Source organism: Triturus cristatus, chromosome 6 (assembly GCF_964204655.1).
Source record: "Triturus cristatus chromosome 6, aTriCri1.1, whole genome shotgun sequence".
NCBI classification, from domain to species: domain Eukaryota; kingdom Metazoa; phylum Chordata; class Amphibia; order Caudata; family Salamandridae; genus Triturus; species Triturus cristatus.
In genome coordinates this window covers 209,643,423-209,671,226 of record NC_140589.1, presented here as the reverse complement: position 1 = coordinate 209,671,226, position 27,804 = coordinate 209,643,423, and the positions used below count along the sequence as shown (strand labels likewise).

Here is a 27,804-nt window from a genome sequence, read left to right as displayed (position 1 = left end):
CATTTTGCGATGTTCCTGTGGCAATAGGGGCTTTGCCTTATTTACAAGGCAGCGTTAAGCCACTTATTGTGGCTTAACGCTGCCTTGTAAATAAGGCCCCCTTTCACGCAATGCTTAGCATGAAAAAGGTGGGCAGTGGGAGTTTCACTCCAACACCCATTGATTTTGATGCTGCCCTCTATTTACAAAGTCAGCTTAAATAGGAGACAGCACCAAAATTAAGAACATGAAAAACCTGGTCTTAAGTTGGCGATGGAAGAAGAAATGCCATATTTTTCCTCGTTTTTGCTTTTTCCAATGGAAAAAGCAAAACACCTTTGATTGTTTATGTTCAGGAAGGTGACCCTTCCTGCACATAAACAATCTTTAATATAAAATGACGTTTTGCAACTTCCATGTGTGCTGCATTAGGCAGCACACATAGAAGTGACAAAAAGGCATTACAAAATTGTTCATGTGCAGGAAGTGGGAACATAGCAGCATCAGTATAATGATAGACTGGGAATAAACATATGTTGCTAAATTTTACCATGCAGTTTGCAAGCAGCTGTTTGACAGTTTATAGGACACTGTGCTGGATTACGATTGTCCCTTATGAATTGCACAGTGACAAAAGAATCTCTGTGACAAAATCAGTAACCCACTGACCTATGCACATAAAATACTGTTTTTTAAAATGCATTGTACACGTTCTTTGCAGTAGGCATATTAACCCTCTGTGTTACATTAGATAAGTCAAAGCTGCCACTGGAAAAAACTCTCATCTCTCTCCAGCAGGTACATTAATCACTGGCATTTTCTTGACACTTTTAAAGTTGCTCGAAAACTGCTAATTTTACAAGGAACTTTGCAGTGCTTTTAGAACTGCTGCCTGCGGACCCCCTGGAAATGTGCCACGGACCCCTGGGGGTCCTCGGACCCCAGTTTGGGAAACACTGCTTTACACAATGCATCTGTGATAAGCCTGACTGCTCAGTGCCAAGCTACCCAAGAGTGAGTAAAGGTAATACAGTGAGTGTAATCACCTAACCCTGAATGGAATGGTAGGTTCTGCCTGGCTTGGGCACTACCTAAGCTAACCAGAAAGTCAGTTCCACCATGCACATCTTCATGAAATTTGACAAGTAGGCCAACTATGTTCCATTCTCAAAATCTGTCTATTTCTAATGACAATCTTATCCAGGCATTTAAATATATATTCTACAATCCTAAGGGTATATATAACTAGCAAGCCAGATCTATATTCAGTGACTGGGAACAGAGTTCTTCTGGTTGTTCCAGAAACCAGAAGGTCTACCATATTCCTTGACGAAATACAAGAATATGGAAATAGTATTTTACATGTCTGCTACTTGTACGGCAATGTCAATTGCATGGATTCCCATTCTCTACATCTTCTTAATCCTCTGGCATCTGTGACGATCTGGCCCAGCACAGATGAGACTCAAGGATAAAGTAAATAACAATAGGGGGTGGGGTAGGGAGGGGGTTAGAACATCACAGCCTTCTACCCCTTTCAAGGGGAAAAGTCCATGACATATTCTGTTCGACCCTATCTGGCATTGGTGTACAGCAGTAGTAATCAGCCTAAATACCTATGCCCAATATTCAATGATGCCAACACCTCGAAGATGAAGCACCATTCTGAAGACTCAAATACCTTCTTAGCGTCTAGCCTTAAAATAACTAATGACAAAGCGAGCCACACTACTCTTTCTAAACTATTATAGCCCCACAAATACACTCTAGTAGACCCGGGGTTTAGAAGAGCTCTGATAACAGCCTCTCTGATTATGCCGGGACTCATATCTATTCTAACAAAGCTCTGGTTTACCACTTTTACTCAAATCTACTAACAGAGGCTGGATGCACGCCAGAAATAGTGAAAACAGCACTGGAATGCTGGAATGTTGTGTGCACACCCACAACATACACCAACTCCTCTACAATCTCTACCCCCAGAGGAAAAGGTTTGAACTTTAATTCTGACAAAGGTAGAACTAAAGTTATTCCAGGCACGTTAGCAAAGTGAATTTGCAATCGCTCAGCAGAATTTCCTGTGAGCAAATACATAGATAGGTTTGCCCATATGAAAATAGAATTCCCATTTTTTTCTAGGAGAACAATTTCCAGGTCTAATTCTGTACACTCTTGCAAGTTTCTGGAACCACAAATCTGCACCAGTGCATGGACAAAACACGTCAGTGCTTAATTTGAGTAGGTGGATTCTGGTGCTCAGCACCAGCACTTAACTGTCAATACCTGTACTTGTGACAGTCTGCGACATGGTGGTGCTGTTAGTCTAATTTAGAGATAAGTACAACACTTGGTTATTAACTCAATATACATTAAAAATGACTAATACCTACCAACTAAGACATATTTTTAATTTTGAGGGCCTGGAATAGTCTACACTGTCACACTTGTAGGGTGCGATAGTTAATAGTGGTTTTAGTATTTTTATTGCAAAAACAACAGTTGATGAACAGAATGCAGAACAATGTCATACATTCACCCCAGTACAGAGATCTGGGCCTAAATCCATGGTTTTTTTGCTCACCGTGCCATTCCAGTTTGAACCCAGCCATATGCAATTCAGTCTTGACCCTGTGCCTCATGGGAACAGTTCAGCCCGAACTGCCAAGCCAGGTTCTCCCTGGACTGGAAACAAGCATCCTAGGACCGGTTTCGGGGTTTCACCCCTCTTCAGCCAGGATAGCTGGATTCCAGTGGCATGGAGAGCACGATGGTGGATTAAAACCCAGATCAGTTGACTGGGGGTGAGTGCTTGCAGTGTTCAACACTCCGTCCATCATCCCCTGTGGTTTTGCTTTGTTTGCTCTAAGTTGGCAGGGTATGCCCAGACGTGGGTCCCTTGCTCACTTTGCCACTGGATTCAAGCTAACCTGACTGATGACAGCTGATTAGCCAGAAACCGGTCCCAGGATGCTTGTTTCCAGTCCAGTGAAGACATGACTTGGCAGTTCGGGCTGGACTGTTCCCATGAGGCACAGGGTCAAGACTGATTTGCATATGGCCATGTCTGAACTGGGGTGGCGGAGTGAGCTAAAGAATGATGGTGGATTAAACCCAGATCAGTTGACTGGGGGTGAGTGCTTGCAATGTTCAACACTCCGTCCATCATCCCCTTTGGTTTTGCTTTAGTATTTTTATTGGCAGGGCTTCCGGAGAACTGGCTGGTGCAGGTTGAGTTGGCCTCCTGATGAGGGCCCTGGCACTTATTTTTGTTACGTATTAAGCACTGCATATACCTGGGGGTGCTCTTTTGAGAATTTCTTTAAGAACCAGAATCATAATATGTTTTCATGTTTCCCATGTTGATTTTACAGCGATTCTCCATTTTTTTTTTTTAAATACTGGCAAGCATCAAGCATGTTTTACTAACTGATGCTTCAAATATGGAATCTAAAAATGCTCAATAATTTAGCAAAATGTTTTCATAAGTTGTACATTTTTGTGTAATTTTATTTTGAAAGTAAACAATAGCCAATTTTGCTTTCAGGCTCTTGCATGTACTTGCATATAATCAGGGAGTATTATAAGTAGAACTTAGCTGTTAAACTTTGGAAATATGGGTTCACGCTTTTATACAGGAGCCACTATCGGTAATGAAAGCTGAGCTCACAGCATTTTCCTCAGAGCACTCACTCCAATAGTAAAGGCTTTGCATTAACCCCTTAAGTGCCACGCCCCTTCCCCCTCCTGTGCCGGGCGTTGTATTAGTGGGTGGGGTTCATGACGAGATAGTCTCGTCATGGGCACAGCGCAACCGTGCTCCATGACGAGACTATCTCGTCATGGGCACAGAAGAGGTTAATGAACCACATGTAATAGACAGAATATCTTATATATATGGATACAAATAGTATCTTACTTAAAAATAAACCTTCATAGATCCATGCTTTGGTTCTGTAAATTAACAGGGCGTTGGACCTACTTGCCCAGTGGGCAAAATAAACATTACTTGTTGCCTTAGACAATATATCTTGAGTGTCGGGTGATAACCCTTCTTCAACACCAAAGGTGCCTTTGAATTGCAGCTGCTCCTACTAAGGATGCCAGTTGCCATCCAGGGACCAGGGGAGTGGGAGAGAAAGAGATGGGCTCCAAGTGAGAGCAGGCGGGAGGCAGTATGACTTGCAGGGCCCATGAAGTGCAACCCCTTTGTTTGCTATGGTCCTGGACTGGGACCTATGGCTCAGAATACAGTAGCGCCATCTCCTCAGCAGTCCAGATTCTGGTTCGACTGTCCACCAGCTATGTAGAAAGTCCCACTCAGCTAGCTCAGTGTTCATGTTGCTTTCACCACCACTGGAACAGAAAAGGCGAGCAGCCAGTCTAGGGCAGACCGCACCTACTTCCCCTCCACCAGTCTAGGAGCTCAACTGAGTCTGGTGGCTCAGTGGACTAATGTGTCCATTGCTGGGGCCTGTGTTCGACCTCATGGTCACAGGTTCAAATCCCGGCGGGTCCACTCAGCCTTTCATCCATCTGAGGTCGATAAAATGAGTACCATTGAGTTGGGTAACAATAAACAGCTGTTAATCAGCGCCAAGAGACCTCTGGGTGAACGTGCGCTTTACAAATACACATAATATGTTAATATGAAGGTAAACGAGGGAAAACAGTACCCATGAAAGAGGCGGAGGTTCTCCATCTCGTTCAATGGGCCCTTGAAGCTGGCTTTTGTATGGTATGTTGCTTCCCAGCTCTGTAAAAACAACAATTGATGGACAGAATGCAGAACAATGTCATACATTCACCCCAGTACAGAGATCTGGGCCTAAATCCATCGTTTTTTTGCTCACCATGCCATTCCAGTTTGAACCCAGCCATATGCAAATCAGTCTTGACCCTGTGCCCCATGGGAACAGTCCAGCCCGAACTGCCAAGCCAGGTCCTCCCTGGACTGGAAACAAGCATCCTAGGACCGGTTTCGGGCTTTCAGCCCTCGTCAGCCAGGATAGCTTGATTCCAGTGGCATGGAGAGCAAGGGACTCACGTCTGACCATACCCTTCCCACTCGGGGTGACAAATGCAAAAACAACAATTGATGGACAGAATGCAGAACAATGTCATACATTCACCCCAGTACAGAGATCTGGGCCTAAATCCATCGTTTTTTTGCTCACCATGCCATTCCAGTTTGAACCCAGCCATATGCAAATCAGTCTTGACCCTGTGCCCCATGGGAACAGTCCAGCCCGAACTGCCAAGCCAGGTCCTCCCTGGACTGGAAACAAGCATCCTAGGACCGGTTTCGGGCTTTCAGCCCTCGTCAGCCAGGATAGCTTGATTCCAGTGGCATGGAGAGCAAGGGACTCACGTCTGAGCATACCCTTCCCACTCGGGGTGACAAATGCAAAAACAACAATTGATGGACAGAATGCAGAACAATGTCATACATTCACCCCAGTACAGAGATCTGGGCCTAAATCCATCGTTTTTTTGCTCACCATGCCATTCCAGTTTGAACCCAGCCATATGCAAATCAGTCTTGATCCTGTGCCCCATGGGAACAGTCCAGCCCGAACTGCCAAGCCAGGTCCTCCCTGGACTGGAAACAAGCATCCTAGGACCGGTTTCGGGCTTTCAGCCCTCGTCAGCCAGGATAGCTTGATTCCAGTGGCATGGAGAGCAAGGGACTCACGTCTGAGCATACCCTTCCCACTCGGGGTGACAAATGCAAAAACAACAATTGATGGACAGAATGCAGAACAATGTCATACATTCACCCCAGTACAGAGATCTGGGCCTAAATCCATCGTTTTTTTGCTCACCATGCCATTCCAGTTTGAACCCAGCCATATGCAAATCAGTCTTGACCCTGTGCCAGCTATCCTGGCTGATGACGGCTGATAGCCAGAAACCGGTCCTAGGATGCTTGATTCCGGTCCAGGGAAGACATGGCTTGGCAGTTCGGGCTGGACTGTTCCCATGAGGCACAGGGTCAAGACTGATTTGCATATGGCCATGTCTAAACTGGGGTGGTGTAGTGGGCAAAAGAACGATGGATTTAACCCAGATCTCTTGACTGGGGGAGAATGTATGCATTGTCAGCATTCCGTCCATCATTTGTTTGTTGTAACGCTTCCCAGCTCTGTAGAACACTTAAACAGTATGGATTACCTCAACACAGTGTGACCGTAAGCTTTGTCTGGAGTAGAATAGAATGGAGTGCCTGATCAGAATGGAGTGCCTGATCAGCTCCCAGTCTTTGAGCTGAAAACGATGCTTCTGCTGTGGCTGGCAATGGAGTGAGAGTTGGTGTGGGAGAGAGTTCAACTGAGGAAAATTCGGATACATGGTGGGCAGACGGCCCAAATTTGCAGCAGTACAGTGTTAGTGCGACATAACCAGAACTGCAGTCAAGTCAGGTCAGCAAATGTGTCAAATGGCCATGGCTTTCCATATAGGCAGGTTATGACTTCTCCAACAAGAGGGGAAAGGGGGATCCTGAGGCTCATGGCTCGCTCGAGTTCCTACTCTGTAGATGTCCCCATTGATCCTGCATCTGTGGCTTCCAGTACCACATCAGCACTGCACACAGTGTGAAGTTCTATACTGCAGGATCTGGCCTGACTTTTTCAGCTTGTTTGATCCGTATTAAAACCACTTGGCTTTAACATGATGTGGAAGAAAAAGGATGAAGAAACGTTTTTGGGCCATGTGGAGTGACACAAAGGGGGAGGGTGCTGTGGGAGTGGAGAAGTACGCTTTTGTATTCTATAAATACTTTGTGTGCAAACATTGCTGCAAAAAAATAACACTGAAGGCCATTGAAGGCAAAGCAAAGGCACTAGAGAGTCAACTGCGATTTCAGCGGAGATAAAAGAACTGCATTCTTTCAAGATGAATGTGGTTGACGCCACAACACAATACACAGACCTCGAACAATCATAGAAATGTTACCAGACCTGTAGGTCTAGTGACTTGAATAATGTACTCGACCTAGCTGTAATGCTGTTGACCCATAAGCTGGTCTCCTATTGTGTGACCCTAGTCAAATATTTTTATTGTGCCAAGTCGCCCTTTTCTACAGCCGGGTGTGGTGGCTTAGCAGACTAACGCGTTCACTGTAGGAGCCTGTGTTTGACCTCATGGTCACAGAATCAAATCCGGCAGGTCCACGCAGCCTTACATCCTCCTACGGTCGATAGAATGAGTTCCATTGAGTTGAGGAAGAATAAATATCTGTTATTCAGCACCAAGATACCCTTCTGGGTGAACGTGCACTTTACAAATACACATTATTTTATGTCGCATTATACCATATGGAAGCACCTTCAAATATGTGAGATAAGCATATCTTTTTGATTTATTAGACAAAACTTTTGTTCGATGTAGAATAAGAATCTAGTTCACATATAGGGTACACACGACTCCGACTTGCCTTTCAATTCACTAACAATATTGTTATATGGTCAGAGGCTGGAATGTTTTTCAGATCAAGTTTAATAACTCAATTTTATTAGATCTTTTACTAAAGCATGATGTGGTAGTGCACAGTCATTTACTGACATCACATTTTACTGATAAAACTACATAGTGTACAAATGCTATTGATTGGTAATCATGATTCACCAAATATTTATCATTTGCACATCATATAAAAAGTGTTCTGATTTACTTTGATCCTATAAAACCTTTGCTTCCATCACACTTCAGAATGATGAAAAGGTCTGCCTTCGTGACAGCCAATATATTTTAAAATGTTTGCCAGTTAATTTACCAGCTATTTATATGTTGTGTTCTAGAAAAAACCGACATCTAACAGCCTTTAAAAAAAAAATCTTTATTGAGATTTTCGCATGTAGAATATACAGTGTCAGTAACCAAACTAACCCCAAAACGATGCATACAAATACAACCTCCAAGAGGTTTCAATTCATGAAGTACGGTACCATTTTAGGATAGACAATTGCATCCTTACAGCAGCCTCTCCCCTCCCCGCACAACAGCAGTACATCCTTCTTGCCTATCAGGCAGGCCATCAACTCCTACTTTTTACATTTATATCATATCCGAGTGTTCCAATAGATAGCCGTAAGTGGGGCCAACAAACATATGTACATAAGGGTCATAGGGAAAATAATTAACGACTGAGCAATCTCCAATCCCCATTCAAAGACTTAACAACTAACATGAGATGCTCAGTCTATTCAAACTAAACAGATAACTAATGAGAATCGTGAGATTGAATGGTGAAACTAAAAATAGAAACCTAAGAGATCAGATAGTTTGCTCATAAATCGGTAAGATTATAGAGTCCATCAGCCCACCCTTATTGGCGGAGCTTCGTCATCTGGGCCTATAGGAGAACAGGATCGCCGGCCACAGTCTTGAGCCGCCAGGCCCTGCTGGGCACCTGACCCTGATACTCCTGAAGAAACTCTTACCCAGATGTATGCTCCAACTATGTGAACTCCAAAAAATGTGCAGTGCTCTAGTGCATGTGCTAATTAAAAATGACTACTGGGGCAAAAAAATCTATATTTATTGTAAGTTTGTCCAAGTGTCATGTCTAAAATAACCTAATAGTCTTCTATTCTTTGAGATAGTGATTTTTTCAGCTCTTTTGGTTGTGATAGTCTGACTCTTATCTTTTTTAGGAAAGAAGAGGTGATTCTTACCTTCCACATACTGGGTCCGTTCATCTGGTAGGGTGGCCTTAGCCACGGACTGGTCGGACCAGCACATATATTATTATTTGTTTTAAGAACGGTCATATATACACTTGCACGATTTGCGTTTACGTTGCAGTAGCTAATTTTATTTTTATTCTTGTTGAGGTCCTGAAGAAAGCCGGGTCGAGTGACCCATCCGGCTGAAACATGTCGACCACAATGGTATTTAGCTAGGAATTAGTCTATATATTTCAAGACTATTAGGTTATTTTAGACATGACACTTGGACAAACTTACAATAAATATAGATTTTTTTGCCCCAGTAGTCATTTTTAATTAGCACATGCACTAGAGCACTGCACATTTTTTGGAGTTCACATAGTTGGAACATACATCTGGGTAAGAGTTTCTTCAGGAGTATCAGGGTCAGGTGCCCAGCAGGGCCTGGCGGCTCAAGACTGTTGCCGGCGATCCTGCTCTCCTATAGGCCCAGATGACGAAGCTCCGCCAATAAGGGTGGGCTGATGGACTCTATAATCTTACCGATTTATGAGCAAACTATCTAATCTCTTAGGTTTCTATTTTTAGTTTCACCATTCAATCTCACGATTCTCATTAGTTATCTGTTTAGTTTGAATAGACTGAGCAGCTCATGTTAGTTGTTAAGCCGTAAGTGGGACCCATATATCCTTATATCTGGATGAAACAAGCAATTCCTCTGCATTGTTATTTAATTGTTCTGTGCAGTATACAACGACCCTTAACCAACCCTTCACTGTAGGTGCACCTGTCCCTCCCCACTTGATCGCTATAAACCTTTTTGCTAATAACATAGTAACAGCCACCAATGTACGATTGCATGGTTTTAGTGATTTGACAAGCCCAAACAGACACACTTGTGGAGTACATTGCACTTCCTCCATTACCATCTGCGAAACAGCTCGTACTACTCGGCCCCAGTATTCAGTTATAAGCTTACAGCTTCAAGGAGAGGTGCAGGAAGTCAGCCACCTCCACCCCACATCTCACACATTTACAGTTCTCCCTTAACCCATATCTGTGAAGGCGCGCTGGCGTGTAGTACAATTGCTGAATAAAATTGAAGTGAATTATTCTGAGATTACAGTTTGCTGTGAGCCTTCCTGTAATCGCGCAGCAGTACCCCCAGTCCTCCCAAGACAAAGGGGTTTCCAGGACCCCATTCTATCTGACTAGGGCGGCCAAGCTAACCTCCGGGTTCTCCTGTACGGTTGGTTATATAATCTGGTTATTAACCCCTTCTTCTCTGTAGTAGTCAGGAGCATTTGCAGGGCTCTTAATGTCTGTGGTTCACTGGGGAATTCAGGGTATATTGCGCGCATAGCTGCGTGTAGCCTGATGTAAACTAACCCTAGCATCGCCGTCTCAGGCTGTGTTGTCGTAAGTGCATCCCGTGTCACAAATTTCCCATCCTTGTATAGCTCCCTGTTGGAAATGGCCCTTTTTGCAGGGTTATCCTCAAACTTTTTGCTTCTTCCTCCTATTTTTCCTGACCTGCTGTTGTTGGTTTTAGGACTCTGGGCACTTTACCACTGCTGATCAGTGCTAAAGTGCATATGCTGTCTGTGTAAATTGTGTTATGGATTGGTGTTTCCACGATTGGCATATTTGATTTACTGGTCAGTCCCTAGTAAAGCACACTGAACGTGCCAGGTCCTGTAAGTCAAATGCTACTAGTGGGCCTGCAGCACTGATTGTGCCACCCACATGAGTAGCCCTGAAAAGGTAACTCAGACCTGCCACTACAGAGTCTGCAAGCAGTTTGTAACTGCCATGTCGACTTGGCAAGTGTACCCACTTGCCAGGCCCTAACCTTCCCTTTTCTTACCGGTCTGTCACCCCTAAGGTAGGCCCAAGGTACCCCTGTGGGCAGGGTGCAGTGTATGTGAAAGATAGGACATGCCCTGGTGTATGTGGCATGACCAGATAGTGAACTAGTTCCAATTTCGTTTTTCACTATTGAAAGGCTATCTGACCCTTAGGAAAATATGGGAGTTAATTTATAACATCTTATAAATATAGCTTCCCATGGGGACCAGATTGGAAAATGACGTTTAGTACGCATGAACTCAGAATCTAAAGAAGCATCTTTTAGTAAAGGTGATTTTTGCATTCTGTGTTTGAAAATACCACTTTTAGAAAGTAGGTATTTTCTTCATTAGCCATCCTGTGTGCATCTGCTAGGATGTTTATTGACTGTCTGGCTTGAAAGTGACAGGAGTTGGGGGAGGTGCATTCCTTCGGCCACCGGGGAATTGATGTGTGTCCTGACATTCCTGAGTGAGTCAGGGCTGGACAGACCTGGGCTACATTCAGAGTAGTGGGAGGAGTTGTCACTAGCACCTGAACAGGCCCAGTCTGCATTTAGAGTGGTGGGAGGAGATTTTCCTTGCACCTGAATGGGCCGTCTGCCTTGGTCAATGCTGTCTCCACCTCCTGCCAGGAAGCTGCACTAGAGAGAACAGAACTGGTTTGGGCTGGGTACAAACATTCTCTGCCTTCAGAGAACAAAGGGTTTGGTGGTATACATATTGGGGCCCCTACTCCAGAACGTTAGAACTCTTTTGGACCAAGAAGACTGCCAAGAAGAAGAGCTGGAAAAGCTGTGAGGAGGAACTACCACTTTGCTAAGTGCTTTGCTGTGTTGGCCTGCAGTGGCTGCTTCTGGCTTGGGTAGTGAAAGGACTGGACTGAGCTGTCTGCAATCTATTTTTGTGAGTTTCTCCAAGGGCTGGCTTGAGGTAGAGCCAAGAAGTCTCAGGTCTCCAGTTCTTCTGCTCTCAGCACTGGAGACTGTTTTTTTGTGCTGCAACGGAAGAAAATGCAACCCGACGCCGTCTACGATGCCACTGCCGACTACATGTCCTGCAGACTCAGCAGAGGGCACCGCTGCAACGCGACCCTGGACTCACCGACGCCGGCTGCTGATGCCGCCACTGAGCCGCTGCTCGCACCGCGACCTGTGGGCACCGCAATTCGCATCGCCTCGCTTCACGAAGCCGCCTTGGTATCCTCGACAAGGACGCTCTGCGCCAAGATCAACGCCACTGCTTGCACCATGGTTCGAGGGCACCGCTTGTAAAGTTACATAACGCACCGCCCTCATCCCGCACCGCAACCTTGACCCGCCGCCGCCATGGATTCCAGTTCTTCAGCCGATGACAGAGCTTCAGCAACGACGCCGCTGTTTGCACCGTGACCTGCCAGCACTGCGACGAGCACCGCATCACTTCGCACCACGACCCTGGTCTCACCGACGACGCCATCCGACGCTGCCACCGAGCCGCTGCTTGCACTGCGACCTGAGGGCATCGCACCACAGCACCCAACGCCTACCGATGTCAACGCTCGTAAATTCAACCGCGAGGAGTTTGATCTTAAACGCGTGTGACTTCAAGGGCCCGACGACTCCTGCACCGACCTCTGAAACAGATGCCTGCGGACGCAGTGCTTTCGGAAGCTCAACGAGAGGTCACCGGCACCCTCCATTTCTAAAGGTACTGTTTTGCGGGTCTTCCCGACACCGTAGCTTGCCCGCGGCCCCGCGGTCAGCCAGAACTATTTGGATTTGTTTGTTCACAACGCCGCGATAGCCCCAGAGGAAGGTATCGACTTCAAGGAACTGTTTTTCAAGGTTATTTTGATAACTGTAGGTTTCTAAGTACTGTATTGTGGATTTTTATCGTTTTTGGTCTTGTCTTAAGTATATAAAAATATTGGATATTTTTCTAAACTGGTGTGGTGTCCTTTTATAGTGCTTACACTGTATTACTGTTGGTTATGTGCAAATGCTTTGCACACTGACTCTAAGATAAGCCTGACTGCTCGTGCTAAGCAACCGAGGGGGTGAGCAGGGGTCATTTTAGGAGTGTAACTCCCTTATCTTGACTAGAAGGAAGGGTCCCTACTTAGACAAGGTGCAAACCATTGCCAACTAGAGAACCTCATTTCTAACAATCCCGAGCGTGGTTATCCTAGCGTTCCTCAAGATTTCTAATGCTTTGGCTTCGTGTGTAACTGAGATATGGGGGTGCACCGCCAGGGGCATGGCCGATGCACATATATATTTTCTGTCTACCCGATCACGCAGACCGTTCCACGCCCTGGAGGTGCTTGCTATTGTGTTAATCTCTGTTCTCAGGATTTCTAGCATACTGGGCAGTACCGTAGTGGTGAGTGGGATCGGATGGGCATCTTCTGTTTCTACCACCAGATAACATTGGGGGAAGTGCCAATAATGCGCAAATTGTGCCTGTGTACATAAGTAATATACTTTCATGTCCGGTGCGCCAAATCCTCCCCTTTCATATGGTTTGGTCATTGTGTCCCAACTGCATCAGGGCTGTTTACCCACCCACACTAATGTCAGCATGCATGTTTTGAGAGACTTAAATACAGCCATGGGTAGTGTTACTGGAACATTCACAAATAAATACATCTTCGGAAGTACTGTCATTTTCAGGATCGCAATACGGTCCGCCAGTGACAGTGGGAGGCGGATCCACCTAGCGACCTAATCAGTTAGTTTTGATATGACCTTTCCATAATTCAAACAGATCATGACTTCAAGAAACCTGTGCACCCATATACCCAAGTACTTCACCGGGTCAGCTGTCCACACCAATGGGAACCCCAGTTCAAATGGAACAGTGCACTGTGTGTGGGGAAATACTGTAGATTTATCCCAATTAATCTTTAAACCGGAGTGCCTCTCAAACCATACATATTCCCTTATTACAGGATCGAGATTTACCTCTGGCTGTCCAACATACAAGAGCATTTCATCTGCATACAGTGAGATGGCAAGAGGACGCTGACAGAACCTTAGCGCAGCGAGTGTATGTCTCTGCCAAATTTTACAAGCCAGTGGGTCGAGAATCAGGGAAAACAGCATCAGAGATAGAGGACACCCCTGTCTAGTGCCCCTACATATCTTTATCTCCTCCAAGATTAATTTGTTTACCTGTATCCTCGCTGTGCTGTCTGTATAAAGCAAGCATACCCATTTTAAGAATGAACTCTGCATCCCCATACGCTGCAAGATTGTGAACATATACCCCCAGTGAGTGGAGTCAAACGCTTTGGCGGCATCTAGGACTAATGCAGCAGCCTTCAACTCCGGGTTTAACGGATGCAACACAGCGAACAACGTTTGTAGGTAATGCGTCGTAGATCTCTCTGCCACAATCCCGACTGGTCTGGGAGAACCAAGTTGGGCACTAAAGGATGGAGTCGGGTGCCGATCATTTTGCCAGGATTTTGGCATCGATATTTATCATAAATAGAGGTCTATAAGACTCACAGGTTTAAATGTCCTTTTCTGGTTTAAGGAGCGTGATTATAAGGGCCTCCCAAAGAGTCTGAGGTAGGGCACCCGCTTCGCATGCTGCCGCTTACATGCTCAGCAGCTACGGAGCCAGTTGATCTGCATAAGTGTTATAAAATTCACCCGGCAGCTCATCTGCCCCCCTGCCGCCTTACCATTTGGCAATTATAAAATTGCATCCTTCACCTCCTCCACCGTCATGGGCTGTGAGTACTCTCTTTGGCCGAGGGACAACCATCCTAGAGCTACATCGTCCAGCTAGCTGGATAGGTCACTATCCTGTGCTTCTGGCCTGGGCCCATATAGTTCGGTGTAGTACTCTGAAAAAGCTGTCAAGATTTCAGGTGTCGTGTACCGTGGAGAAGAGTCGTTGCGTACAATTTCCGCTATGTGTACCTGCGTCTTTGGCTCCGCCAGCTTAGAGGCGAGTGAATGCCCTATCCCTCTCCCCCCCCCACCCCCATATCTCCAAGTCTCCCATTGTCTAGACCTGTGCTGCACTTCTTGTTCGGTGATTTCCGCATGTTCCGATATTAGATCCCTTATCTGCGCTAATATATCACCTGATGGCCACTGTGCATATGGTCGTTCTAGAGTGTGCAATTTACTTTCTATATCTCGCAATTTATTCTGTAATGATTTCAGAACTCCCGCTTGCATTTCCATTCACTCCCCTCATATTGTAACTTTAAAGGCTTTGCACAGTAGCCCAGCATCCGGCACTGATCTCTCTTTTTCCTGAAAAAAATATGTGATGCTGGTACCAATTGAGCACCGAAAGACAGTATCTAGCAATGATGTAGGCTGTAGCCTCCACTGAAAAGGTGGTCTGTTGTGCGTGGGAACCTCCAGCTCGAGTAGCACCGCAGAGTAGTCAGTCAGTGTTCGAGCTAAGTGCGATACTCTCACCACACATGTGCACATATCTCGAGACCAGCCAGTAGTTTAAGGAGACCATGTACTGTGTACCGAAGATATATACGTCCCCTCCCTCACCTCAGGATGTCAGAGCTTCCAATATCTACCAATCCCTCTGTTTCCATAAAGTCCTATACAATACCAGCTGATTGTTTACCATGCCAGGCAGTTGTAATGGATCGATCCAGATATACATTCAGGTCTCCCCCATATCACCATGGATGGAAGAAGCGCCCTCACTCGCCTTCATATCTCATTATACAAGGCAGGGTTGTCTAAATTAGGGCCATAGGTTTTTACAAGTACCACCTTTGATGCACCTAAGTAACCTTGGATCAGGAGGAATCTATCCTGTTCATCCGTTTCAGTGCGAGTTACAGTGCAGTGTGAGTTACAGTGAATTGGGTCCCTTTCTTAACTAGTAGCAGCCCCCCCTAGAGTATGAGGAGTAGAACGAGGCCACTCTAACAGCCACCCACTTCTTCCCAACATTCTAATCAGTGTGCGTGGTGAGGTGCGTTTCTTGTAGGAGTGCTATTTGCACATTGTGTCGATCTAAGAATGCCACCACTTGCCTTATTTTCTTGGGGTTGTTAAGACCTCGAACATTCCACATTAATAGTCTATTCAGCCCCCCTTTCCTTGACATTTCATAAAGATGTTCCTGCCATTTTAAGGAGCTTTGCCCAGACCTCGGTTGGGCGGTGAAAGGGCCAACATGATGCCTGACATGTACAGCATTTGCACCAAACAGCAAATAATTAACCCTCCCCCACCCACTTCAGCACCCCAAACTTGCTAAAGCCATCCCTTTGAAACAATCCCTTATACAAAAAGAGAACAACTTTCAACATCGTTCGTCGGGGTACACCCACCAGGGTCTCTAGTGCCTAAATTCCCTCCCATTAGTTGGGGGGAGGTGGCCAGTTGTGTACAGTTATACGGTACCATCAAGCAGGCATTGACTATGTGACATGCCATGTCCATGCCTGATCCCCACATTCATGATAAAGTACCTTTCGCTTGACCTGGCTCCGTAGCAGTTTGTCTCTGCAGCTCACTGTAGGCAGCTATATCTCACTCCCAACTCAGACCACCCATACGCCCGCCCCAATGTTCATTTAACTTGAATAGTCCCCATCAGAGACCTCCGCTACAGATTTGCCTGCTGGTTCCCGCCAGTTACATGACATTGTCTTAACATATTCCATTGCCATTTGAGGAATTTAAAAAATGGTGTCTTGCCCCCATTCTCGATTTGCAGGCGGGCCAGGTAGAGCATTGCATACTGCAGATGTGCTGCCTGTAGCCTTTTCATTACTGACAGGAATTCCCGCCGCCTGTACCATGGCGATGAAGTCCGGAAAGAACGCTATGTCATTGCCTTTGTAGTTGATGGTCTGTTTTTCCCTTAAAAGACGTAGCACTGCATCTCAATCTCGATAATTAAGCAACTTGCCCATTATTTGTCATGGCTGTGTTCCAGGGATAGGTCTTGCCGCAAGTGACATGTGTGCTTGTTCGACAATTAGGATCGTAGATAGGTGTTCAGGTCCAAATACCTCCAAGAGCATAGTTTTGATGTATAGCTCCAGCTTGGCCGTGTTCGCCGTTTCCGGCAGCCCAGTTACTCGGAGGTTATTGCGCCGTGACCGCGCCTCCAGTTCCTCGTGCTTGGCCTGGTTCACCACCAACACTTTCTCCATGTTGAGGCACTTGGAGGTAACCGATTGCAAGCCATCCTCTGTGTTGGATATACGCTGTTCAGCTTCTCCCAGTCTGGCCCCTAGTTTATCAAATGTTGCCACCAGATGGTCCATGCGTATGTTTAAAGCGTCAATTTTCTCGTCCATTGATTGTAGGCTAGTTTGCATTGCCAACAGTGTTGCTTCCAGTGTGGTAGGGCCTTTCCCTTGTGGCTCCAGCTCTGAATCAGAGTTCGCTTCCTGTGGTGCTCTGGCTGGTTTCCGCGCCTCGAAAGTAAGCTGTGCGTGCGGTTTCTCGGTTTTCCCCCTATTGCATGCAGGTCGTGTTTCCAGGCGCTTGTTTACCAGCACCACAGTTTTATATGCCGGGCCTCCACAATATACAGTTTACGGTGCCTAACGCTGTATGTGTAGCTTTTAATGTGTGCTTACCAGCATATAGTCTTGATTGCTTTCACCACCCTCTTGCCTCAGTTCCAATGCATTGACCTGGGCCAGTAACTGGGCCTTCTGTGCCTTCTACGCTTGTGGGGTACTGCCACTAGGCCGGGAGCTCCCAATATCTACGACAGCTCCAGTCTTCACATTTCACCAGGGCCCCCCACTGCACAGTGTTCAAAAATTCCTCCGTGCAGTATATTACTGATGTGGGGCAGGGCTCTCCCGGTCACCACCAGTCCGCTCCCGCCTGCACAGTTAACCAGGGCCTGCTCTTCCCAACCCCGGGCCGCTTTGCTCAAGGCTCGATGGTGACCAGACTGAGTTTCCCCCTACCAAGCCAGTCACCTCCTTCTTACTGTACCGCCACCAGGTCCTATAGGCGTTCCCAGCCCCTCGAACCTCATAGCGGGTTCGTGGTTTGATTCCTCCGGCCTCTGCACTTCAGAGCCACACAGGCACTCGTCTCTTCCCCGGTGTAGGCCATTCGGTCATCGCGATTCACGCCGCCTGATGCGGTCGCGGCCAAATTTATTGCCAGTTAGGGCAGCTCACTCCAGGTTGGGCTGCCGGGCGTTCACCACTCCAACTGCTTTTATCCAGCACCTGTGCGGCCAGCTCCATCATCCCGACCGGGTCTTTGCAGGCCGGATCTTTTCAGGCGGCCGCTATGTTGCTTCGCAGCCTGCCGTTCACAACTCACTCTGCCTCCTGAAGCAGCGAATGTTGCGGACTTCTGCAGGCCAGTCAGTCCGGGCAGTTTATGAATGTGGGCTCCACTCCTTTCCCACTTAGATGGCGTCCCGTTTCAAAGATTGTGGTCGGATTTATACACCCGGCCGGCAGAGCTACACTAAGATGCAGCCATCTTGCCGCCGGCACACTAGTGCCCCCCCCCCCCCCCACACACCCTACAGCCTTTAATTTCACTCTCCATATACCCCAGCACGATTGTCAAGCAGTTCAGTTTATTAAACCCTCTAACTTCGCAGTTGGAGAAAGAAAAGTAAACAAGAATCACCAGGATAAAATAAGCAACAGTTTGTAAGAAGATCTAAGCTGACATTTGACCTCCATCTTTGAACACGCACCAAATGTAACAAGATAAAAACAAATGGAAAGGCATATTTATTACTCATTCACTTTTTCAAAGAACAGACATCTGTCCTTTGCCAGCTGAAGCTCTCTCGCCAGAACAGGGCAGTAGGTCCTAAAAATAACTCTCCCTGATAACAATTGACTCGGCATAGTGAATGGGAGAGTATATTGTTTGAGGCCTTAAAAAACTTGATGAAAGACTTGAGATTCTGGAAAAATAATGCAGAAGAACCCACCTGCAGAAATTAGGAGTGCCAGCAGATATAGACAATATGTGCAAAGGACCCCAGCTGCGGATATTGGGAGTTTCAGCAGAGTTTCTAACAGAGGATCTCGAGAGGTGCTTAGTCAAGGTTATGGCTGAACTGCTGAACCTACAGTCTAGACTGGTGGTAGAGACAGTGTGTAAAATAAGACCCCCATGAAAGTTATCTGGAAAAGAGATCAGTCTAGGAGATCAGTATCATTTTATAACCATCCACACTGGCCTAAAAAAAAAAAAAAAAAAAAAGCTCTGCTAGGCGTCAACTTGGAGATGAAGTTGAAAGGACTAACAGTATCCCTTTGCTTGCCTGTTAAGTTGAGAGTAAAGCGCTGATTGAAGTAGCAACTTTTTTCCACAGGTCGAGACTGTGAGGGCTTTATCACGCAATCTGTGCTCCGATTGAGGTGCCATTCTTTTGTGGTGGCAACTGCGGGGGACGGACATGGACTTGTTGTGAGTTCCTTGGGTGAAGCGAGCCCTGGAAAGTTGAGGTGAGCTAGCCAATAAAGTCCTAGCAGATGACTGACTCTAGCTCAGATCGAGGTCCCCTTGAAACTTTGAGCTAAGACTGCATATGGTTTCTGCACCCCCCTCAAACAACTTTTTCCACACAGCCTTTTTGTTTCAATATATTTAAAACGGTTATTTTTTTATTTTAAGTGCATTATGTAGCTTCTCAAGAATTACATGCAACACATTAACTTTTGATTCAAAGGAGGAAAGAGAAAAATACACCCATCTTGTGGCTTCATTGTGGAACCAGGAAACCTGGGATCAATTGCAGCTTCAATGCTTGACTAAACTGTCTGGTCATATGTAATTAACTTATTTCACTGTGTCTCTTTTCCCTGCATCACCAAATTGAGAGAACCTTGTTGCGGGTAGGGAGGGGGAAGGGAAGGAGGATCGGGTGGTGATGTGTCCTAATAGCCAGGGCTGCCAACTCTGGAGTTGGAGAACTAGGTTTGAGTCCCGGTGTCAGGCTCAGCATCCTGTCATTCTGAGGAAATCACTTAATCATATCCCCGTGCCTATAAAAATAAAATGAATCTGACCTTGTGTAATGCAATCGGTGCCCATGTAAAGAACTCCAGAGCCCTAGGGCCGAGCATGTGCTAAATAAAACTGCAAAAAAATCCTTGAAATACATCAGTTCAGGATGTTCACTGCTCAAACACAGCTCTTGCATATGTTTTAATAGGCTTTAATTTTGCTCCATTTATAACAGCGACCTAGGCCACATATGACAACTGACTTGCCTCATGATTGTTTCTAAGTTCGTATTTAGACTATTAATCCTAATAAATGCCACCCAATGCAGTAATACAATCTTAAGTTCTAAAGTAAAATGCTTCAGTGTATTAAAAATGACATTTTGTTTTACTTTGCAGAGTCATTATGTTATTTGTACTTGTCGTTTGTTGCACGATTTATTTACCAAAGATGCTGTTGGTTCGGCTTGGGTTAGGGCTCTCGGAGCTACGCCTCAGCTCTTGGTCGGTTCTCTCCCGGTTGATTTGCTGGCTCGCCGCCCTCTACTGCACAGGCCCTCTGGAGAGGGTACACGAGTTACTGGCTATTACTAGTGGTCTTGTTTCCTCTTGTTTCTCCACTATACCTCCTCCGTCATGGCGCTTTACGGAGCAAAGGGAAATGTTCCTTTAAATTGGGAGGTAGTATTTTTGAGAGGTGGGTTCCAACCTTATTTTGTTGGGAGGAGTGCGATGCTGTATTTGAACCGAATACAGTTAAACCTAAAAACAGCATAGTAAGTCAAATGTGTCAATTTTACGTTAGCAAAAATGTAGGGTAGAATTCCTCATATGAAATAACTAAAGATATAAACTCGTGCAAGACTTATTTTTCCAGCCCTGAACACTATTTGCGCAACAATAATTAAAAGCTAACTGAGCAGATGAAAATAGCTTTTCTTGTTTACCTACGCCTCTGCCAACTCTGGGCACCGCCCGAGAAGCAGGGCAAGTCTTGAAAGCCTTGGGCAGTCGAGTGGAGCGTCTGTCTCGCAGCCCTGGACACTGATAACATGCACAGATGTACCCGGAAGAGGCCAGTTGTCGGTTTACATGGTGCACGAGTGGGGGGAGCTGCAGCACAGCAGGAATGTAGGCCTTTTAACCCGCTTAGAATACCAACCTAATTCAATAGGAAACCTGCAACATAAAAAAGTCACCGTGTGAGAGCCCGGGGGGAGGAGGGCGTTCCTGCCCAACACTTTTGCGCCCTCCTCCATCTGGAAAAAAAAAAACCTCTGTGAATCTGCCACCTACGTCTTGGGTTCGAGGGGCCGGAACTTGCAGCACCTCCAAAGACAAGCTGGAAACCCACTCAGTGCAGCGGTTTCCACCTCCCCCGGCGCTCTCACCGTGTGACAATGACATCGGCTCTTAGCCGAGAGACAATGTGAAGAGTTCGCCCTCAGGTCTGCAAAAGGAGTACCCCTGTTATCTGGTTCTCTGTAAATGACCTTGAATCGCACGCACAGATTCCACCTGTTGTTCAGCATCCTGCTTCCTACCCAGATACGTCCTATGCAAATATATTTACGCACAGTAACTGCATTATCAAGGTTTTGGGTGGGCATATCCAATGCCATAGCATTTTAAACAAACATGTGACGCAAGAATATGTTTCAAGTGAAGGAATACTTCGAATGAACTTTGTTTCCATAGAATAGACGACGTTGTCATTGGGTTCTCCCACAAAACTGTGTAGTGCAAAGCCCCTATTTAAGTTGTGCCTTTCTAGCAAAAAAATAGACAGACTTTGCAAAGTCGCCACAACTATTGAAGCGGGCTCTCGATGGGGAGAGAGCTAAAGCACTAGTGTGTATCATATAGTCTAGATGTTGCTATACAATAATGGCCACTACATTTGGATGCTTCGCCTCAACTATTGAGGCGGGCTCTCGGCGGGGCGAGAGCTACAGCACCAGAGTGTATCATATAGTCTAGATGTTGCTATACAATAATGGCCACTACATTTGGATGCATAACTCTTTAAATAAAAAAAAAAAAACAATAATCAGTATCGGGAAGATCATAGTTACAGATTGTGGCATATTATCAATTTTACTTTACAAATCATATAGGTAGCTGGAAAACGATGCTATACAAAACTTTAAAGGGATGTGTACGATTTCTAAAAGTTGAAAATGCACTTGTTTTCTTAACTTAAAAGACAGACAACACTTAAACTATGGGGCAGGTTTACAAGCCCCTTGCGCCACTTTTGCGTCACCTTTCCCATGTTAAAAATGACGCAAGTGGCGCAAGGGCCTTGTAAATAAGCCCTTTTGTCTTTAACCAATCCATTTTCACTGCAGCGAAATAACATGGGAACCGATCCATTTAATTTCAAAATTAAGATACTGGTCGCGAAACTACGTCACTTCCTTACAAAAGTACCCCAGCTCCCATAGACTAAAGGTAAAATTACGTACCAGCAATCTGTACGTGTACGTCCTTTCCTACCATGCGGGCACTGCAAGGCAAAAGTCGGGCGATCCAGCATTCATTGGAAAAGCTGAAGCAGGCTAATAGCCCAACAAGGAGTTTGGAAAATAGAGTGACAACAGCAAATGAAAGCCCATCCGAGGCAGCTAGTAGTTCCTTAGAAGACACTCAACACTTTCAATGACGTCTGAAGCCATCTGACCAATAGGCATCCCTTGTCCACGGATGGGCCCCGCCTCCTGGCAAACGAGAACACGAAGGGGCGGGGACTGGCTTGTAAATTAAGAACGGCGTTAGTCCATTCGTTAAATATTAGCCGAAAGAAATAAAAGCCGCCGTTCGATTGGTTACAAGCTAAAGTTCTGCTAGACAGGTGCAACGGTTGTGGGCGGTGTTTAAAAAAATAGGTAATTTTAAAAGGCGTGGCCAGCATGTAGCCATGTGATTGTTTGTGTCACTCACTCTGAGGAAATCAATCCAAGGTGTGTCCGGTGTATCGACGCCGGCTTCTGATAGAGCAGTATGTCGAAGTGGGGCAGCCGCCGTCCTCTCACGAGCGAGACACTCGCAGGCCCGGCTTGTATACTTGGGTATTAGCCACTTTTCTGACATTTGTGTGGAAAGAGTTATAATGCGATGACAGTAGATGTGGTCTGACGGCTAGACAGTCGACTTTGGTGTTGGAAACCAAAGTTCGAGCCTCGGGGTCGCCTCCACATCCCGTGATTTTGGGCAAATCACTTAAATCGCCCCGAGCCCCTTGTGTAACGTAACCGGTGTACTTGTAGAGCGCTCCAATACCTTCGTGTCGAGTTCGCGCTCTATAAATCTTCATTAATTTTATTAATTTTTTTAAATTGCCCCAGTCCGGGTTTAAATGAAACACTAGGAGTTCTCGTAAACTTAATGGCCTTGTGTCGGGAGTTTGTGATTTGTTAAGACGAGTACAAGGTTTGCTGCTTTATTCTCCAACCAGTAACTGTCGGCTTCCAGCCCAGGCCCGGCTTCAGGAATTTTTATTTGGGTAGGCCAAGGGCGCATTTGGGTGGGCCACTGCGGGCCCAATTTGTCGCTTCTGGAGGTAGTCTACAAGCCCTGATTACATCATATGTACTTGCAAACAGGCAGCATGATACAATGGATTGCTTCTGTGTGTACACAGAGCATGTGGAGAGTTATTTGAAAGTAAGACCAAGGTTTGGACCTAACTGCAAACCCTCGAAATCCAGCTGGCCAGGTAGTAAGAGCAATGTCTGTACCTAACTGCAAACCCTTGAATTCCAGCAAGCCAGGCTTCAACATAAGTGCTTGAATGCTAAGCATATTATAAAGCGTTCAAGATTAAGGAAGTCCCTATTACTAAACGAAAGCCTTGACACCAGTGCCCCTCATCACTCCAAAGCACCTCCTCCTCATGCCCTCCTCCTCGGATTCCCTCATTGCCATCCTCCAACACTGCCCTTCATCTCTCCGTAGACTCTTCCCCTCATGACCTACCCCTCATACTCCCTCCCTACCACCCTCCACCAGGGCACCTCATCGCTCCAAAGCCCCTCCCCCAAATGACCTCCTCGCATTTCCTCACTGCCTCCCTTCACCAGTGCCCAGAGGCGCAACTAGAGCTAAATTTCGGGGGGGGGGGGGGCTAGGAAAAAATTTCGGGGGGGGGGGCTGAAACTTTTAGCAATAGGCAGAGTGGAGCTGCAGGGGCTCTTAGAAGGGGTGAAACAACAGCGAGGCCTCATTAAAATGCAAATGGTCTTTTTAAAGACATGTGAAGTGCTCGGGTGCGGCTGTGTATGCGCCGGGAAGCTGACTCATCCCGGGCTGCCACACATGACGGGGGGGGGGGGGCTGAAGCCCTGTGAGTCCAATGGGTGTTGCGCGCCTGCCAGTGCCCCTCATCGCTCCATAGCCCCTCCCTCATGATCTCCTCCTCATACTCCCTCCACCAGTGCCCCTCATCACTCCAAAGCCCCTCCCCCATGACCTCCTCCTCAGACTCCCTCACAAACAACCCCCACCAGTGACCCTCATCTCTCCGTAGCTCCACCCCATGACCTTTTCCTCAGATTCCCTCATTGCCACCCTCCAACAGTGCCCATTATCTCTCTGTAGCCCCTCTCTCGTATGCATTTTATTTGTTGTATAGCGCTACTCGTAGTGTAGGGTGTCACAGTACTTTACATCACGCACACATTATGCAGAGACAATGAGTCATACAAGTATGTAAATCAGCCTATAGGGAATGTCACATAAGCTAATGAGGATTACCAGGTGTAGGAATTACATGTCATTCATACCGCTGGGCGATATGTTTTAAGAGGGTTAGGTCTGGAGAAGCACAAACACAGGATTTAAAGCATACCCCAGTGGTTGGGGGGGTTGGCTTTAATGATTAGATTGGGGGGTCACGGCTCAAAGCCTCAAGTTCTACCGGAGGCAAATCATTGGACTTACCAAAGCTCTGGGACGCTGTACAGACGCGGACTGCTTCTCCCGCCGCCGGACTCCTCAACCGGCCGCAGAGTGGGGAAACTACAAGTCCCGTGAGGCCCTGCACCACCGCCCACTTCCGCCTACCAGTGCGCCCTGAGGCGCTACAAAAGCATCGGCTACCCCGGTGGAGCGGGGAGTCACGGCTCAAAGCCTCAAGTTCTACCGGAGGCAAATCATTGGACTCACCAAAGCTCTGGGACGCTGTACAGACGCGGACTGCTTCTCCCGCCGCCGGACTCTTCAACCAGCCGCAGAGTGGGGAAACTACAAGTCCCGTGAGGCCCTGCACCACCGCCCACTTCCGCCTACCAGTGCGCCCTGAGGCGCTACAAAAGCATCGGCTACTCCGGTGGAGCGGGGGGGTCACGGCTCAAAACCTCAAGTTCTACCGGAGGCAAATCATTGGACTTACCAAAGCTCTGGGACGTTGTACAGACGCTGACTGCTTCTCCCGCCTCCGGACTCCTCAACTGGCCGCAGAGTGGGGAAACTACAAGTCCCGTGAGGCCCTGCACCACCGCCCACTTCCGCCTACCAGTGCGCCCTGAGGCGCTACAAAAGCATCGGCTACCCCCGCGTCGCGGGAGGTGCGCGGCGCCGGGCTGAGCCCGGGCAGAGGGCGGGCCGTCTGGGGCCGACAGGCCGAGCCGGGCCACCCCTCTGGCTAGTATCATCAGGACTACCGTATGTGAGTAATGTCAGTTGTGACTCAGGGCTTATAAAGGCTATAGTACACTCCAACCTTTTGAGACTTTACCATCTGACAAGACATACATGCTGGGTTTCGTTTCTTGTGAAAGCCGTGATAAGGGGTGGAGGGGTCAAAAACGCTCTTGGCCCACGTGGGGTGCAGTGAGGGTGTGGTTTGGTGGGGGTGATTAAATATCCCTAAGATATTTGTATAGGTACTGATTAGTAGTGGTGGGAAGTATGACAGGCAAAGCGGTTACACGCTCGACAAGAGCAAAGCGTAGTACTACCGAGGTTTCTCTGGCGCACAAAGATGACATTAGTTCTGTTTTCCCCGTCATTACGCAGCCTACAGCCATTGATCGTATGCTCCAAAGAGCGTTAGGGGCTGTGTCGAGCGAAATTGAGTGCACAGAGAGGCGCTTGTCTTTAACCCCAGATCCTGATCTTTTTTTAGCCACTCAAGATCAGGATCAGGAGGTTGTGTTAATCTTACCCCCTAGTCCCGTAGAGACCAGTGAGAAGGATATTTCAAGTGCCCAACTGATTACTACCAGGCACAAGGAGGATTTGGGCCCTACTAAACGTACCGTCCCACAAAAAAAAAAGAAATTCGGTCAAAAAAAGCGCAAGATTACAAATAGCTCAATTATCTCCCCCAATCCTGTGAGTAGAATTAATAGTGGGGTAGAGCGAGCCATACAGACAACCTCTCAAGCAGATCCCCCAATTTGGTTAACTAAAATCACGTTAGACTTACAGGCTCATATTGAAACATTCATTATAAATCAGTTGAAGCCGGTGACAAGTAGGTTGGACAAAATCTTAAGCAAACTCAAGAACAGGGAGATAAAAGGTAGTTTATTAGGGGTCCCAAGTAACTCCACTAGTACCCGAGACACTAATTTAGCAACTCAAAGGGAGAGTAATGCTGGAGCAGAGTTTTCTGTTGAAAATCTATTGGGTTTTTTAAGCTCTGGTTTGTCTATTTGTCGATAATTAAAAAATATTAATTCATAACTATTAATTATTTGTTTTGTGTAAATGTTCTGATTAACCAATACGAATTAATAAGAGAAAACTACACGTGGGGGATGCGTTCATGTTGCTTACTAATAATGTGCATGTTTTATTAAATGAATGTTGCTGAGTGCTGTTTATTTTAAAGCACAAAACGCTTTTGAATTGTCGTGTACTAATGCTTTTCTTGTGTTGCAAAGGCTAGATAATTACATACACATAAGGGTATTAGTGGGGTTAACACTGTTTAATCACTATGCTGTGGTAACGTTGTTTTTGTCTCTTTTAATTAAGATGGTACGTTTTGGCCTTGTAGAAAATGGCTGCCGTTTAAAGCCTGTATTCAAGTAGTCGAATTTTGATGAGAAGGCCTTGTTGAACATGGTCGAGAGTCATCTGACCACAGTCTTCGCCTGGTTTAAAGTTTCCCGTGAGGACAGCAGCTCTGGGCGAACATCCAAGTGTCCTTGGAGGACAAAGGAGCCACAATGAACTTTGTGATTGTAGCGCTGGTTCCGAGGAAATATGAATGCGAAAGAAACATTTGTAAATCTAGAGTTTCCTTCTTCCGTCTTTTTATTTTTTGTGATTTTTCTGAGCGGAGATTTTCCAAATGTAGCGATGCTACATCCTTTCCTTCTCGCTCTGCTCAGCGGTTCAGCGGACGTTTTAAACATTTTATGTTTCTTTCTTTTGTAATATTCATTATAAATATTGTTAGCCTAGAGAGGGTCTAAGGCCACTTCTTCCCAAACCTGCGTTGGTGAGGATCGATGCTGTGAGGACGGCGACTCGGGAGACTTCTACTGGGAGACCTGTCCTGACCCATTCTAACATTTAGCTAGAATAGGTAATTATGAGAATAATGATTTATTTTGATTGATTTCCTTTGACTAATTTTAGATAAAGTACCATCATTTTAAATACAGTGTTGGTGGTTATTTCTTGTCAATTATTGAGTACTCTATTTTGATTATTGTTGTATAGATTGTTTAGATCATGACTTAGGACAGTTACAATTAGGTCTTATCGACCTCAGTGTAGATGCAGGGTGTTTAGGAGTTTTTTCTTTCCACAGGTTCAGTGCTGATAGAGTATTTGAGCGTATGTTAGTAAAATGGGCCCAAGTGTATGATGAGTGTATGTGCGTGTAACTGTGAAATTACTCTATACGTGGAAGTAGGGAGAATTTGTATACACCCCGATCTGCACCAATTTCCTGGTAGCAGAGGATGGTTATTGATGATTGTCTTGATCTGATTAGATTGCTTGTACATTGGCTTATTGATTATTGATTATTGATTGATGTTGGTATATGTACTAATACTATATGTTGGAGTCGTCGTGTTGAGTTATATGTAGTGCTTCTGGAACTTGGGAGCTAGTAGCAGTTCCGTAGTAGGGCAGAGGGAAGTATATACTGCTCTCGGGAAAGACGGGATTGTTGGTCCTGTATGTATGCAGGAAAAAAACGTGTGACAATTGAAGTTGCGCGTCACATTGTCTGGGTTCGGAATCAGTGACATTGTCGTATGTTACTATTAGAATATATTTCTGGTATAAAAGGAGTGCGTAAGGTAGCGAAGGTTATCTGTGAAACTCTGGTCTTAAGTCCCAGGGATCCGTAAGGTTCACCGTTAAAGCTTATCGCGGGAGAAGTAATAGGTATTCTCTGAGCTTGTTT

At 46.1% G+C, this 27,804-nt stretch overlaps 1 protein-coding gene across 2 annotated transcripts in view; it reads right to left on the bottom strand.

Moving 5' to 3' along the window:
* ENPP4 (ectonucleotide pyrophosphatase/phosphodiesterase 4) overlaps positions 1-27,804 on the bottom strand; it is a 150,005-nt gene that overhangs the window by 102,771 nt on the left and 19,430 nt on the right. The window contains exon 1 of one of the 2 annotated variants that reach the window (XM_085610540.1): positions 21,899-22,114. The exons of the other annotated variant lie outside the window; for it this stretch is intronic. Within the exon in view, the coding sequence (XP_085466666.1) occupies positions 21,899-21,932 (34 nt within the window). The 5' untranslated portion in view covers positions 21,933-22,114. Of the gene's footprint in view, positions 1-21,898; positions 22,115-27,804 lie in introns of those variants that run through there. 2 annotated transcript variants of the gene reach the window in all.